The sequence below is a fragment of the Cylas formicarius genome, unplaced genomic scaffold (genome assembly GCF_029955315.1).
Source record: "Cylas formicarius isolate icCylForm1 unplaced genomic scaffold, icCylForm1.1 PGA_scaffold_10__41_contigs__length_53128322, whole genome shotgun sequence".
Lineage (NCBI taxonomy): Eukaryota > Metazoa > Arthropoda > Insecta > Coleoptera > Brentidae > Cylas > Cylas formicarius.
In genome coordinates, this window is record NW_026844214.1 from 32,358,358 (window position 1) to 32,374,718 (window position 16,361).

General features: G+C 36.4%; 2 protein-coding genes across 2 annotated transcripts; both read left to right on the forward strand.

The window, feature by feature from the left end:
• The first annotated feature begins 1,652 nt into the window (after nt 1-1,652).
• Nucleotides 1,653-6,459, forward strand: LOC132697934 (glucose dehydrogenase [FAD, quinone]-like). Its single transcript, XM_060663748.1, has 5 exons — nt 1,653-1,701; nt 3,239-3,356; nt 3,696-3,862; nt 4,538-5,264; nt 6,057-6,459. The coding sequence occupies exons 1-5, from the start codon at nt 1,653-1,655 to the stop codon at nt 6,403-6,405; spliced, it is 1,410 nt and encodes a 469-aa protein (XP_060519731.1). The 3' UTR covers nt 6,406-6,459.
• A 645-nt stretch (nt 6,460-7,104) lies between these two features.
• On the forward strand, nt 7,105-14,651 carry LOC132698005 (uncharacterized). Its single transcript, XM_060663857.1, has 4 exons — nt 7,105-7,227; nt 7,379-7,593; nt 11,209-14,390; nt 14,572-14,651. The coding sequence occupies exons 1-4, from the start codon at nt 7,105-7,107 to the stop codon at nt 14,649-14,651; spliced, it is 3,600 nt and encodes a 1,199-aa protein (XP_060519840.1).
• The last annotated feature ends 1,710 nt before the right edge of the window (nt 14,652-16,361 follow it).

A 16,361-nucleotide genomic window follows, 5' to 3' on the forward strand; every position in this document is an offset into this window, starting at 1 on the left:
TTTACACTGCAGAAATGGCAAACGGAAATTCTTTAGAAGCTTGTCGTCTTACGCATAACTGTTTCTTGATAAATTATGTTTAAAATGTAATTGCTCAGAAGCTAAGTGCACTGTTTGACAGAACTCAATTAATTTATTTTTCTTTTTTCTTAAAGCAATTCTATACAATTTTTGAAAACTTGGAAACTGCAAGTCAGACGACAAAAAAGTTTTTAAAAAACATGTCTACAAAAATATTTTTTCCATGTCATCGCATAAGTTTTCCTTTAAATTTTAAGAAGAATGATAGAGACAGACTAATTTAATTCACTCATGTGTGTGTGTGTGTTTTTTATAATAGTAATACTTCTATAATATTCGGTTTTATGATAAAAAATAAAATCCTTATTTTCCGCCATAATTGTGTGCGATATGTCCACGGCATCATTCCATACAGCTCTTAGATAGTATAGTGGCTCTGCTACGGTAAAACTCGATGCGCAGGCCTCTACGCTTTACCCACTAACCTGCACTTTGCGCCATTTTCTTCCTAAACAGCGATATCCACCCCTTAACTTCGTTTTGCCTAAAGATTTAGTAGGACCTGGACATATTTTGAGAAAATACTGCTAAAAAATGCCGCATCCAAAGTTATTGACGTTCTGTCCGCTGCCATGTTGGTTGTTGAATACCACAAAGTGATTTGTTAAAAAAAAATTTTTTTCATAGCAGCTTCATGAGTTCCTTTATTATCAGCATAGACAGGGGCTTTATATCTATCTCTAGTAGCTATATGAATTATTACCCCCTTAAGTTTTTCGCAATTGTTTTGAAACAAAACATAGAATATGTTCCTAAAATTAAATATTTTATGATACCTATTGAAATGGTTCTAAGGTTGTCAAAAATAATATTTTGCACAATTAGTTATTTCGACTACATTTGTATGATATTTACGTTGAAGTGAAAAATAGGTTAGCGTTCAAAGTGAACGTAATTTCAGAATGAGACACATCATGTGAACGATCGCTTTCCCTTTTATACCAATTTTCTTGGAGCCATTAACTACAAAATACTAAAAATCAAGAAACAGAGGACTATAAAATAAACACGTACAAAAGAGAACACTAACTTAAGTGCACTGTATCTTTGGATAAGAGATATAAATGGCAATCTTACGGAGATGATAAACGTCATCTTGAAACTAGCTACGTATTTGTAGGGAAATCGACATATCATATGCAGCAGCTATTTAGTTGGTAATCGAAAGAATCCTTACGAATTAGTTTGTATATGTAAAGATAATTTTTGATAATGTATAATTTAACCTAATTTAATTTAACTATTATCAGTTTACTACTTCTACTAATACTATTATCTGTTTATCTTTGTTTAGAATATTTACCTTATTTTATTGACATTTAAAGCTTGGGATATTCTTTATATCTACTCCAATGTGAAATATATTGAATTAATTTTAACATTAAGATTAACATTTTACATTTTATTACATTTTGCAGATACCGTCAACTGCATATGGTGTGCAACAAAGTCGAGAAGACTGGATGTATCTGACTGAACCATCCAACACTTCCTGTTTTGGTTATATAGACGGAAGGTGTCGTTGGCCTCGTGGAAAACTGCTAGGCGGTTGCAGTTCTATGAACGCCATGATGTATATCAGAGGAAATAAGGGAGATTATGACGAATGGGCGGACTTGGGTAAGATCAATATTTCTAAGTTACCATCATATAGCAGCTTTATTGAGATTGGCAGTTAACAATTAATTAAATTAAAAGCTCGGTTTTGGCTATTGAAAATCTGACTCTAAGTTGAATTTGGTTGTGTTCAGTCGACTTTTTTACCTTGATCATTGCGATCTCCTTACGTTTGAGATAATGTATGTAACTCTATATATATATATATATATATATATATATATATATATATATATATATATATATATATATATATATATATATATATATATATATATATATATATATATATATATATATATATGATGACACTATATTCTACTACACTATAAACACTGTTCGAAGTGTTTTCGGAACGCGAGCATTGAAGATGCCAAGTGAGATTTTGGCGAAACGTCTGCAGGATTCCAGTCGGATGCAAGATTTGCAGGATTCCAGTCGGAGTTCAACGAGCGAACGGATGATATCCCGGAATATAGTGTCATCACATTTTTCCATCCGTGAATCAATACGTGAGAATATATATATATATATATATATATATATATATATATATATATATATATATATATATATATATATATATATATATATATATATATATATATATATATATATATATAATTAAGTTTATCTACGGATATAGCTCCTTAGGAGAAGACGATCTTATACGTATTCATTTGATAATAAGTTTCTATTTTCTATTCAAATTCATCTGCAAGTTTCCATATATTATTTTTTAAATACATTAAACAATCATAATGCATAAAAAACCGGTAACTGTCATTTACTACCATCTTAGTAAACAAGTATTAGCTAGATAGATAGGATTTGAGAGATTTATTTTTCTCGACAAAACTGGATTTAATTCTGTTCGGTCAACACTTCTGCACATTTCTATCTGGATAGATAAAGTTAAATTCAATTATGACTCACATTTCGTTTTGTAATATACGTCAAGGTGTGGGGGAAGGATATGGGTTCCGGTTCCAAAAAGTGATACTAATACACAATCTGAGATATCTTAGTTATATGACGCTCATGAATAGAGTTTATTGTATAAATCTCTGTGGATCTCTTTTTATCAAAATATGAAGGATTAAATTGATATGTAACTAAATATTCCTTGAATTGTGTATGACGCCGATATATACAGGCTTCTCCAAACGCGATGGCTTACTAGATGTATGTAGATAACGGGAAAAATGGGTACTTAAAAATTGAGTTGCGGACATAGCAAGCCGTGATCTTTATTGTTACAATATATGGGACATTGCAGATGCCAACTTTATTTTTTGAATGGAATACATGAAATATTTTGTGTAACGTCCTGAATATATTAGAAATAGAGGTCATAGCCTCCGACGCCTGCAACCAATTTTATGCTTATTTTTTTTATTCTCCATATACTTCCAATAGGCTATCGAGTTTGGAAGACCCTGTTTATTCTTTAGTTCTATATCCACGGAAAAACGTTTGCACACGGTGTGATATAAGTAATTATTGCATGTATCTTTTTAAAGTTTTTGTGGTATTTTAGGAAATGTCGGTTGGGATTATGAAAGCATATTGCAGTTGTATTTAGAAAATGAACACGTGATTTCACAACCCAATAACAGCAATGCGGAATACGGGAAGGATGGATTTCAAATCATAAGGTTGGTTTTTGGTTATTCAAATTGGAATGAAGGATTACGTTCAGTTCAAATAATTTGTAATTTTAAGATAAGCAAGTGGTTGAAGTAAGTTGACCAATTTCACCCACTTCTGATTCGAAGGGATGGGAAGGGAATGGTCTTACGAGAAGAAAACATAATATAAAATGTTACCTTAGAATCAGAAATTAAAACGATAAAATTTTATAGCATTTTGACATTTCGCTATATGTAGGCACCTAAAGACAATTTTACTTAATTCACATCTCAAGTTTTGAGGTTTTTGTTATTACAAATGTTATGAAGATTGCAATGTTTATGATTTTGTTTTTTTTATTTCAGTTGGTATGACAACAATAATTTGGTTTCTCGAGCCATCACTGATGGGGCTAGCGAGTTGGGTTATCCCACTCTTCTAACTGAAAATCCTTTGAGCCCTCTTGGATATTTTCAGGCCTTGGTAACAATTAACAATGGGGTTCGAGCTAACGCAGCAAGAGGATTTTTGGGTAACCTTAATTATGCTAAAATTCTCTGCCAGTTAAAAAATAAAACCAGTGGTGTCGGTATGAAACATTATCTGTTGTAAATTTTAGAAAATTACGTAATCAAACTTCGAGGTCTTATAGCAATGTCCTTTAATGTAACAAATTCTCATTAAGGTTTGGTTACTTTACAATTCTTAATGATTGCAAAATTATTTCCAAAAATTTATTGCGAGTTTCACCACTTTGACAACAATTGATTACAAAGCTATCTATGTATTTTTCTATATTTGGCGTTGCAAACATTAGACTTCAGTATTCATATTATTCGAAATACTTCCATAGAAGAAGAAAAACATGGTATTTTTTAATACAATATAAGTTACCGAAGGGGTCAAGATGTAATCAATAACCCTGTACTTCCGGATTGAAAAAATATTTCAAAATATTGCATCTCTAAAAGTTCAAATATGGTACTGGAACGTTAATAACAGTTTAGGAATAAGAGTGCTAGGGTTGTAAAAACCAATAGCTGCTAGTGCAAATTAGAATCGGGTGAATCATAGTTGATCAAACATTGTCATCCATAAAAAGTGTTCCAGAATCTTTCCGTATTAGTAAATTTTTACATGTACATGACATTTAATGGTTGCTGCTCAATACAGATAATATCCTTTATTAATAGCTGCTTATTTGTAGGTCAAGTAAAAAATAGGACAAACCTGTTCGTCGCCACTAACGTAACTGTTACCAAAGTACTAATAGACCAAGACTTAAAAGCGACCGGTGTGCAAATCAAAGTTGGGGATGATCTTCTAGAAATTAACGCCTCGAAGGAAGTAATTGTATCTGCTGGTAGTATAAATACGCCACAAATACTAATGTTGTCTGGGGTGGGCCCTCTATCTCATCTCAATGATCTTGGAATTAAAGTCCTTCAAGATTTGCCAGTTGGACAAAATCTGCAAGATCATTTATATATACCTGTACCTGTACAAATGAATGGATCCGCGGTAACAAATCAGCCCCGCTCAGCCGCAATTGATAATTTATATCAATATTTTTCATATCGTACTGGCCCCGTTGGTACGTTAGGTATGTCCAACCTTCAAGGATTTATTAATACGAAGAACAACTCAATTTATCCTAATATGCAAGTAGTCGAAAGCTTTAACCCTCCTGGCGACCAAAATGGGCTACCAGCATTTCTCAGAGTTACAGGTTACTCACCAGAAATTGCCCAACAATATGTCGAAATAAATCGATTAAATGCCAGTGCTAGCTTCTATTCAATTTTACTGAAGCCAGAATCTAGAGGTAGTATTTTGCTCAATAGCACTAATCCTTTAGATAAACCTTTGATATATTCCGGATATCTTACGGATGAAAATGACTACGATCTGGAAACACTTTTGGAGGGCGTAAGGTAATTATTACAGTTTAGTTAGTTAAAATAAAAAAAATCTCGTTTACCGTGTCCTTGGGAAATGTATGAAGAATGGATTTCCAATTTTAACTCCATTTTAGAGATAAAAACTGTTTAAATTAATTAAATTTTTAACTTGTTAACCTAGAAATAAAATAATTAATAAAATATAACAAATAAATAATATTATACCAGGGCTGCTATATATCATACAAAATGTGAAGAAAGGGTATAGGAATATTAAAATCTGCTAGATTTACCAACATTGTTAATATTTTTTATAGTAATGATCAACATCTGTTTTTTTTTTTCAAAATACTTAAAACTCTCTTTGTATGTTAAAATAAAAATCAATGTAGTCAATTTGATTAACCGATTAATATTTTTTCGTTTTAAAATCAACTTATATCGTTCTGGTTCATCCAACGAGACGGTGAAACTAAAGAAGCTGCTAACAGCTAAAGCCAAACTACCATTCACTTGGAGCATACTACAAATTTATAGTACGTCTATTAATTATATTAGTAGCTTATTAATGTTTCCACGCTCTAAATTTCACTCTTCCGACTGACTGACTATGGAGCAATGATTTGCTTCTATAGACCGCACCGCCTCCTCGAGATGGAGTCACATATTCCAGTCGTCTCTCACATCGCATTTGTAATCACCCCTCCCTTTCCGGGTTCGACGTCAAGTGAACGCAAACACAACAAAATAATTATCAATCCTCATCTTTATTAAATCAATGTTTGAGAAAAGAAAAATATCAATAAAATGTTGGCAACTTTTTAGGTATACCCAAAGATTACTGCAGACAAATCCACTACGAAAACTTAATGCGACAACAGTTCCCTTAATACTTCCAAATTGCCCAGAATTGGAATTCGATACAGATGATTACTGGAAATGTTTTATCAGAACTTTAGGGAGCACTTTATACCACCCAGTGGGAACATCCAAGATGGGACCGGATTCGGACCCAACTTCCGTAGTGGATCCAAGGTTGAGAGTTCGTGGAATTAGTAATTTAAGGGTCGCCGATGCAAGCATTATGCCCAGAATTATAAGTGGAAATACCAATGCCATTTCTTTGGCAATTGGACTAAATGCTGGCAAGCTAATTAACGAAGATTGGAGTTAACTATCACATTAATTTTATGTTTTGATTAGTTTTTGTATTTTAATAAATTTTTATGTTGACCACATATCATAGTTTTCATTTTAGCAAACCTATAATTATATTTTTCTATTCCTAAACTCTAAAATGCCCAATTATACAAGGATCAAGAGTTCAAAAAGTGTCATGTTAAAACGTTAGATTCGTTACCCACGGTCGGGAGTCACCCCGGACATTTCCGGAATTTTAGTCACGGGTTTGAGAGTCACAGGTTACTCAGTGGATGTAACATTGTTGATCAGTAGTTATTTTTCGTGAGTTCCGCATCCCCCGCCGCCCGGGGGAGATCACTAGATAGCAAATTTTCGACATTCCCAAGCAACCTTTTAATTTAGTTCGGTCAGTGTCCGAGAGATGTCGCGCACTAATTGTTCAGGTTTTGGTCGCCAGATGTCACCCCTAAGCATTACAGCTTCCCAAGCAACCCTTTAATTTAGTTCAGCTAGCTTTTTTTGACCGCCAGATGTCACCCTTAATGGGGTAGGGGGTATTTTTTGTTTGTGTTTTATTTGGATTTTGTTTTTCGCCCCCTGTACTTTACGTCGCGGGAGGAGAGCCCGGCCGACGGTGTTGCGTTTATACCGCGGAGCGAGGTGATTAGGTCACCGAGGTCGCGCATAATCTATGTAAATAATAAGACGCTGTTAATATTTTGCGATAGCAATGACGGAACAAAAAGCTGCTGCGAATTATATGCCCCAAACAGAAGACGAAGAACAAAGCTTAAGCGAATATGACGCATCACTGACACCGCATCAAAAGCCCTATTTATTCGATTGTCATAGTGTAAAATGTGCTCTTAATTATTTCAGCCTTTTTATCGACTAGACCGAATAAAACTTTATTTTGCTTTCTGCATAAATAAATGTTTTTAAAAACGCTCTCCCGAATCTTGAACATTTAAGTGGCGCAGTCGGAACGGATTTTCTAAGTGCAGCAGTGGTGGACAATTAACCAGAATCTTCTGGGAGTTTCTGAGAAATCGCCAATCGTGGAAAGTTCCAAATTTTGGACCTTCGCTACGTGGATTTTCAAATCCTTCAGCACGCAGAACCAGCAGCAAGGGAAGCAGAAGGATGGTCCTCAAAGGTACAACCTGCATGTGACGGGTTGGAAAATTGAGTCGGAAAGGAGACGGAGAAAAACGAAACCGTAAGTGCCATTTCTTTTTGCCCCTCCGATACCTCTGTATAAGGTCACTTGAAGGGATAGTTTAGGGCTCGCATTGCACACGATTAGGTTAAGAAAAAGAGAAAAGCAAATCAAATGAAATCATAAATGAGCGATTCTGAAATCGAAAATCTCGAAAAACATTTTAATTCAATTTTAAAGTTAGAGAACAAAACACAAACAGGAGTCAAAACAACGACCCAACAAGGAAGCTCAGGTAGTATGAGTAGTGCAAAACCAAGATTTAATTGGAATCTTTTTAAATCAAAGGTAGATAACATAAAACCTTATTGTTAAGTGCGAAAGGTTAATAAATTCCTGCGTTAGTTTGGGAGATGCGTAACTAAATAGCCATATCTTCGATTGTATCATAGCCAAACCAGAAGGGAAAGCATAGTTAATGATAGGTAACCGATCAGAATTCACAGATTGATCAAGCATACAAGATGCCCTTATTCAATGCTTTGAAGATAGGAGAAATTTATATTGTCTAATTCAGGAATTGACTAGAGCAAGGCCGTTCAAAAATGAACATTTAGTTGATTTGGGTGGTAGACTACAATTTTTAAAGAGTAGTGTACAGCGGATTAGTAATTCAGAAGATTTAGATCATAAAGAAAAACTTTTCCATATAAATTATTACAACAAAATTGCGCTCAATACATTCATAGCTAAATGCACCGGGACGCTAAAAAACAACATGCATTTAAAACAACCAGATTCTTTAGAGGAATTGCTTGCATTGCTTGCTTATATTGCATTGCTTATGTTTCCTAATTTGAAAATTTCGAAAACCTCTACGGGAATCTAAGCAACACAACAAAACAATTCTAAATGCCCAATTTTCAACAAAGTAATTCAAAACAATTCTGGACATATCACACGTCTGTCCTTGTATATATATATATATATATATATATATATATATATATATATATATATATATATATATATATATATATATATATATATATATATATATATATATATATATATATATATATATATATATATATATATATATATATATATATATATATATATATATTTTATTATTTTATTTTTTGGTAATTTGCAAAGAGAGAAAGTTTTCTTATATTTAGTCGGGTTTTTGGGACAAATAATTTTGTGCGTACTCAAATAAAAATTTAAGTTGCTGGAACATTTTTTACCGCGGTATTGCCGTTAAAGTTTTATTTGGGTCAAGCCGATCGGGAGTGCATTAACATTCCGTGTGCGGTAGCAGCGAGATCTGTGGCGCGTTTTCCGCGAAGGGAACTTTAATTCTAATGATTTTCGTTGTGCGTTTTTATGTTGTCCGTGGCGTAACACCAGTAAGTTCTGCGAATTGAGTAGCAAAACTTACAGCAAAGAGGAAGCAGGCCTGCTGAGGAGACGGAGGCGTGCGCTTAAGGTGAGACCTTAAAGTTCTTTAGCGGCCCGTTTGGCGATCGGTAGTATTTCTAAATCTTTAAAGCCTACAGTCCACTTTAAAGCTCTTCCGAGCTCGCCGCCCATTTTCTTTTCATATCGGTGGTTACTCCGCGAAAAGAAATTATTTGGTCCTAACGATCCGGATTCGACAGTTTTTAGCCTTAGCTACGCAACGGAAAACATTTCTCTCTTACAGAAATTAAAATAAATTCATTATTTCAATCCGCATTATTTTGATTTCGATTATTACCACGGAGAGGGCACAATTTTAATTAAGTTACTTGAAATTGGATTTAAACATTTTCTGTCAAGATCTAATTCTTGAGCAAAACAAAAAAAATTGATGACCTTCGCATTCCCTTTTTATGTACCTTTCGTTCATACAATACGCAGTTGTTCATTTAGATAATTTAATTTTTAGTCAGGTAAATAGAGCAGGACACATAATTTAATATTAGTGTGTGAAGAGTTTGACCAGTTTTTATTAGGTTTGAACCGTTTATTTTTTACTCACTGAAAAAAAAAAGAAAAAAAAATGGGTGATTATAAAAAGAATAAAGTACTCCGGTCGACTGAAATTCATAAATTGAACGAAATATACGATGTTGCTCTGAAAGTTAATGCCGAAGATGAAAGTTTTTATCCCATTCTTGAAGCTATATATAAAGAACTTGAGGAAACTCGAACAAATTTTTATAAAATTCACAATAAAATTATATCAATCATATGTGATAAGGAAAATGCGGATGAACTATTCAAGATTGAGGATGATTTTCGGAAAAAATTCGATATTCAATATTATAGAATTCAAGCTATTTATACGCAACGTTTAATGAAGCCGACGACGCAATCTGTTGCTATACCGGGTGAACAATTGCCCATCTCTGCATATTTAAATTTACCCAAGCCTGAGTTACCGACATTTAGCGGAGAAGTTACCGAGTTTCGGAGTTTTCTCGATCAATTTGATGCGCGTGTTCACACGGTCCCCCACTTAAAAGCGATTGACAAATTTAACCTATAAGTTTCTTGCTTGAAAGGTGTCGCTCGGGACGCTGTCGACCATTTTGGATATCACAGCAGATAATTACACAATTGCTTACGATTTACTAAAAGAAAGGTTCAATAATGTGAGAGTTATTGCTTCAAATTTATGGAATAACCTCGAAAGCTCACCCAAACTTACCTCAGATAATTCAAAAGAGTTACGCTCTTTATTAGATACGTTTTCAAAAAAGTCGCAGCTTTGCAAAAACTAGGGTTACCCACGGAACACTGGGATTTTATACTTGTTCAAATGATGCTGAAAAGACTCACGGTTTCTCTAGTTACACGATTTGAACTTCATCACAACGACAGTACTATTCCAAGTTATGCTAAATTAAGGCAATTTTTAAGTAAAAATTGTCTGGCGTTGGACCATATTAATTTTCAAACTAAAACAAAGCAAATTTTTCTCAAAAAGCCAACTTTCTCCAAATCTACAGCAATGCTGGCTCAAACTGAAAATCCACTAAAATGTCCTGTTTGTAAAAATTCTCATTTTATTTATAAATGCAGCGAGTTTTTGGAAAAATCTCCCGCAGAGCGCTACAATCTGGTTAAGAGGGGAAAAATGTGCGTAAATTGTTTAGGTTCTCACCGTTTTAGTACCTGTACCTCTACGTGGAGTTGTCATATGTGCCACAAAAAACATCACACATTACTTCACTTTCAGTCACCCCCCGCTAACAATGATTCGCTTAAGCTCTCTGACCACATAAATCCATCGACCGTAACTGCAGGTTTTTCTTCAGCCAATTCGAGCGTTTTACTTTCCACTGCTTTTGTCGAAATACTCGACGGCCGCGGAATCTACCAGCCGATACGATGCTTACTCGATTCAAGAAGTATGTCGTCATTCATAACTCAAAAAACAGTTAGCCGGTTAGGTTTACGACCGTCTCCCCTAGAGGTTCGTATAAACGGGTTAGGCGCCATGCATTCGCAAGCGGATTTAGGTGGAGTAACTATATATTTTCGACCGATGTATCAAACTCATCCTGTTTTAACCACTGACGCTTTAATTCTGAAAAAAATTTGCGAAGACCAGCCTGCTTTGGATATTAAACATAGTCACTGGTCCCACTTAACTAATTTATACGATGACCAATTTTTCCGCAGGGGACCTATAGACCTCCTTCTGGGTGCCGACGTCTTTTCTAAAATTCTGTTGGACGGACGCATCCCTGGATCTAAAGACCAGCCCGACGCAATTAATACAATCTTCGGCTATGTCCTTATGGGGAAAATAAATCATTTCAAAGCGCCTGCACTCGCTACGTTGTTTTGTTATCTTGAGGACACGGTTTCCCTTGATCAACAATCGGACAAATTCTGGGAATTAGAGACAGTTCCTGATGCACCTCGTCTATCTCCCGATGACATTAAGGTGGAACAAACATTTGTCAGCACACACCGGCGAGACCAGCCGTCTGGTCGGTTCATCGTCGACTTACCTTTTAAGGAAGAAGCCCCTATCTTCCCAAATATCCGATCTCTGGCTTTACAGAGGTTTTATTCCCTTGAGCGGAGACTTCAGAAGCCTGAGATTTACTCGCAAAATTGCGATTTCATGAACGAATTTATTGCGCTTAACCACATGGAATCTATTCCAGACAATTCGTTCAGTTCCCCTCACTGTTATTATCTATCCCACCATTGTGTTTTAAGGCCGGAAAGTTTAACCAGTAAACTAAGGGTGGTTTTTAACGGTTCCGCACACCTTCCCAACCAGCCTTACCTCAATGATAAACTATTCACCGGTCCAAAACTCCAGAGTGATATATCTACAATATTATTAAATTTTCGTTTATTCAGTTATATTCTGACCGCCGACATTTCCAAAATGTATGGTCAAATTTTGGTTAATCCGCTTCATACGGACTACCAACGAGTTCTTTGGCGCAACACGCCTAACGAGCCTGTAAAGGACTTTCGAATAAACCGAGTCGTGTACGGTCTTTCTTGTTCGCCTTACCTCGCAATACGATGTCTGCACCAATTGGCGGTCGAGGAAGGGCATAAATATCCCCTAGCTGCCAAAGCCCATAAAAGGAACACCTACGTTGACGATATTGTCGTCTCTTGTTGTTCGATCCAAACCGCTTTAGCTTTGCGCGATGAACTCATCGCATTATTAAACACGGGCGGTTTCGAGTTAAAGAAATGGTCCGGTAACAGTCCCGCCGTATTGGAGGGAATTCTGACATCCGATCTGGCGATTAACCCCCTTGAATTTGTAAGCAAACTGTCTTCCCCGACTCTAAGGGTTTTAGGATTAGAATGGGATGCTCCATCCGATACCTTCCGATTTAAAGTGAAGGCTTCTGATTCCGGTTGCACAAAGCGACTCCTTTTGTGCAACTTAGCACGGATATTCGACCCCTTAGGTTTTCTATCTCCCGTCACTCTCCTCATTAAGCATATCATTCAAAAAATTTGGTCTCAAAAAATCGGTTGGGACGACAAACCCTCTAACGATGTGGTTCGTTGGTGGGAGAAGTACCTATCCGAAATTTCTGTCCTTGGAAATCTAAATATTGCGAGACGCCTATTACCTAATGAGATGTCCAAACTGGAAATTCACTGCTTTGGCGACGCTAGCGAAATAGGTTACTGCGCTGTGTTATACTTAAGATGTTTAACGTCGTCAGCCTCACCCGTCCTTCATTTCGTAACGGCAAAATCTAAAGTCGCCCCTGTCAAGAAAATAGTATCAATTCCGCGTCTGGAATTATGGGCAGCCGTGTTAGCGGCTCGCTTGGTGTCATTTGTAGCCACGGCTATTAAGTCATCCGATATCGAAGTTACGGATATTTTCTGTTACTCTGATTCCACGGTTACTCTGGGTTGGTTGAGATCCTCTCCGCACCGTTGGAAGACTTTCGTCAGTAACAGGGTGTCTTTTGTTCAGGAAAGAGTTAATCCTTCCAGTTGGCATTATGTCTCATCTAGAGAGAACCCCGCTGACCTTGGATCCCGTGGTTGTTTACCTTCCGAGTTAGTGAACAGTTCTCTATGGTGGGCGGGGCCATCCTTTTTGCATTGCAATCCCATTATTTTAGAACGTGACCCCACCGACGTCCACGACCACGAATTAGAGGCTCGCACCTTAAACCTCCATACCACCCAAGCTTCCACAAATTTTCTAGGCACCATGCTCGAGAACTCTTCATCCTTAAACAAATGTGTTCGGTCGCTGAGTTATTTGGTACGTTACGTGCATTACTTGCGTAAATCGAATAAATTGGAAACCGGTTTTCTGACATCCTCCGAGACTTACAATTCTCTGTTAATTTTCGTAAGACGCTCGCAAGACCTATTTTTTAGTCACGAACTCCGTCTTCTTAAGGATGGTAAACCTCTTGCTAAAAATTTCAGGAAACTATTTCCATTTCTTGACGATGCTGGAACTTTGAGAGTGGGTGGACGATTAAGCCAAGCAACCATTTCCTACGAACGTAAATTTCCTGCGTTACTTCCTAGCCAGTGCCGATTAACTGAGATGATTATCGAGTCGACTCATGTACAGTATTTACACGCCGGCATCCAAACTGTCCAATATCTAATTTCCCTGCGTTTCTGGATTCTTTCTCCAAAACGAGCAATCCGAAGGGTTTTGTCCAAATGCGTCAAATGCTTTCGAGTAAACCCCACGTCGCCTGTTCCTTTAATGGGAAACTTACCCATAGCGCGCATTTCCGAACTTAAGCCCTTCAGCATCGTCGGTGTCGATTTCGCAGGACCTTTCCCAATTGTAATGTCCAGGATTCGAAAGGCACCGATCCTTAAAGCATACCTAGCACTCTTTATTTGTTTCTCCACCAAGGCTGTTCACCTGGAGCTAGTGTCGGATCTGTCCACGAGCGCATTCTTAGCTGCCTTCAAACGATTTGTCAGCCGCCGCGGCAGATGCGATAACATTCATAGCGACAACGGCACAAACTTTTCTGGGGCAAGTAAAGAATTAAACAGGCTGGCTGAAACCGCCGCCAATCACCACTACATTAAGTGGCACTTTATTCCCTCCTCATCTCCACACTTTGGAGGACTATGGGAGTCCAACATCAAAACGGTTAAGTGTCACATAGTCCGTACGATTGGGGAGCAGGTATTAACTTTTGAGAAACTCTACACTTTATTCACCCAAGTCGAAGCGATAATGAATTCGCGTCCGTTATGCCCTCTAAGTGAGGATCCGAACGACTTGAATGTTTTAACGCCCGGGCACTTCCTCACAATGGAGCCTTTGAACGCCCCTCCCGAGGACCTCGTGCAACACGTCTCGAACAATCGCCTTTCTCGTTGGCAGCTTCTCTCCTAATTTCACCAACAGATCTGGACTCGATGGTCTAAAGAATATCTCCATACGCTCCAACAAAGAGCCAAATGGAACAGTCTCTCTCCAAATGTAAAACCGGGCGCTTTAGTGATTATAAAACAGAGCAACTCACCTCCTTTACAATGGCCCTTTGCTCGTTTAAGCGAAGTCCATCCCGGACCTGATGGTGTCGTCCGAGTGGCTACCGTCCGGACAAGCACTGGCGTTTTCAAACGCCCCGTGATTAAGTTGTGTCCCTTGCCTATCAACCCATGGCAATACTGCGTATTGTGGTGGGCGGTTATGGAGAGATCACATGTCTGTCCTTGTATATATATATATATATATATATATATATATATATATATATATATATATATATATATATATATATATATATATATATATATATATATATATATATATATATATATATATATATATATATATATATATATATATATATATATATATATATATATTTATTATTTTATTTTTTGGTAATTTGCAAAGAGAGAAAGTTTTCTTATGTTTAGTCGTGTTTTTGGGACAAATAATTTTGTGCGTACTCAAATAAAAATTTAAGTTGCTGGAACATTTTTTACCGCGGTATTGCCGTTAAAGTTTTTTTTGGGTCAAGAAGATCGGGAGTGCATTAACATTCCGTGTGCGGTAGCAGCGAGATCTGTGGCGCGTTTTCCGCGAAGGGAACTTTAATTCTAACGATTTTCGTTGTGCGTTTTTATGTTATCCGTGGCGTAACACCAGTAAGTTCTGCGAATTGAGTAGCACAACTTACAGCAAAGAGGAAGCAGGCCTGCTGAGGAGACGGAGGCGTGCGCTTAAGGTGAGACCTTAAAGTTTTTTAGCGGCCCGTTTGGCGATCGGTAGTATTTCTAAATCTTTAAAGCCTACAGTCCACTTTAAAGCTCTTCCGAGCTCGCCGCCCATTTTCTTTTCATATCGGTGGTTACTCCGCGAAAAGAAATTAAATTCCAAATACCCAACTTCCAACAAAACAATGCAAAACTATTCCAAACACCAAATTTTCAACAATTCAACACGAAACAACATTTTCAACCATTTCAACAATTCCAAAATCAGCCGAATCGAAATAGATTTCAGCCTAGAATAAATCCCAACACAAATATCATTGCAAACAATTTTAATAATTTTTCAAATCCAAACCAATATCAAAATCAATTCCAAAAACCACAATTTCCATCTCAACCAATAAATATTCAACCGAGGCAAATACCTCAAAGACGATTTCCAACAAATCGGGAAGTTTTCGGACCCCCACGAAATGTCTTCAAACCCAATCAAATATCACCCAACCCACTTCCTAAACCGACACCTCAAGACAAACATATAATTCATTTACAAGACGATCGATAAAACAAAATTACTTTACAAACAACAATCAACCCCCGAATTTTATCGCGAATTATTTAACCAAGAATGCGATGAAAACGTTGATTATCCTGTTAATCAAAACGAGTATAATGATTACAACGAATTTGAGGAGAATTATGAACAAAATGAGTATGAAAATACATCGCATATCAAATAAAACGTCGAACACACAATCCAAATGACGAAAATTTTCACGAACTCAGGCAAACAAACAACCTATCCTAGTATAAATTAATATTTCTTTTAACAACGCTTTACCGTATATTCAAATACGTAAACCAAATATTAAACTACTAATAGAGACGGGTAGTTCACGCTCGATATTACTTCCAATTATCGCTGAAAAATATTTTCCAAATTGCATTTATCACAAAAATAATGAAATAAAGACAGCAGCAGTAGGAAGTCAAAATACTAGATTTCAAGCTAGCATACCACCATTTTTGGAATTTAACATCGATTATCGAATGGCGTTTATCTTATTTGATTTTCATGACTTTTTTGACGGAGTAATAGGTTTAACTGATTTAATTAATAT

What these genes read in the sequence shown, in the direction of transcription:
- LOC132697934 (XM_060663748.1), top strand. Translation starts at nt 1,653, where the DNA reads ATGTATATCAGAGGAAATAAGGGAGATTATGACGAATGGGCGGACTTG. An exon ending in TGACGAATGGGCGGACTTGG is followed by an intron (nt 1,702 to 3,238) that starts GTAAGATCAATA and finishes GTGGTATTTTAG; the next exon opens with GAAATGTCGGTTGGGATTAT. An exon ending in GATGGATTTCAAATCATAAG is followed by an intron (nt 3,357 to 3,695) that starts GTTGGTTTTTGG and finishes TTTTTATTTCAG; the next exon opens with TTGGTATGACAACAATAATT.
- LOC132698005 (XM_060663857.1), top strand. Translation starts at nt 7,105, where the DNA reads ATGACGGAACAAAAAGCTGCTGCGAATTATATGCCCCAAACAGAAGAC. An exon ending in ATTTATTCGATTGTCATAGT is followed by an intron (nt 7,228 to 7,378) that starts GTAAAATGTGCT and finishes TTCTAAGTGCAG; the next exon opens with CAGTGGTGGACAATTAACCA. An exon ending in CTCGAACAATCGCCTTTCTC is followed by an intron (nt 14,391 to 14,571) that starts GTTGGCAGCTTC and finishes TGCTCGTTTAAG; the next exon opens with CGAAGTCCATCCCGGACCTG.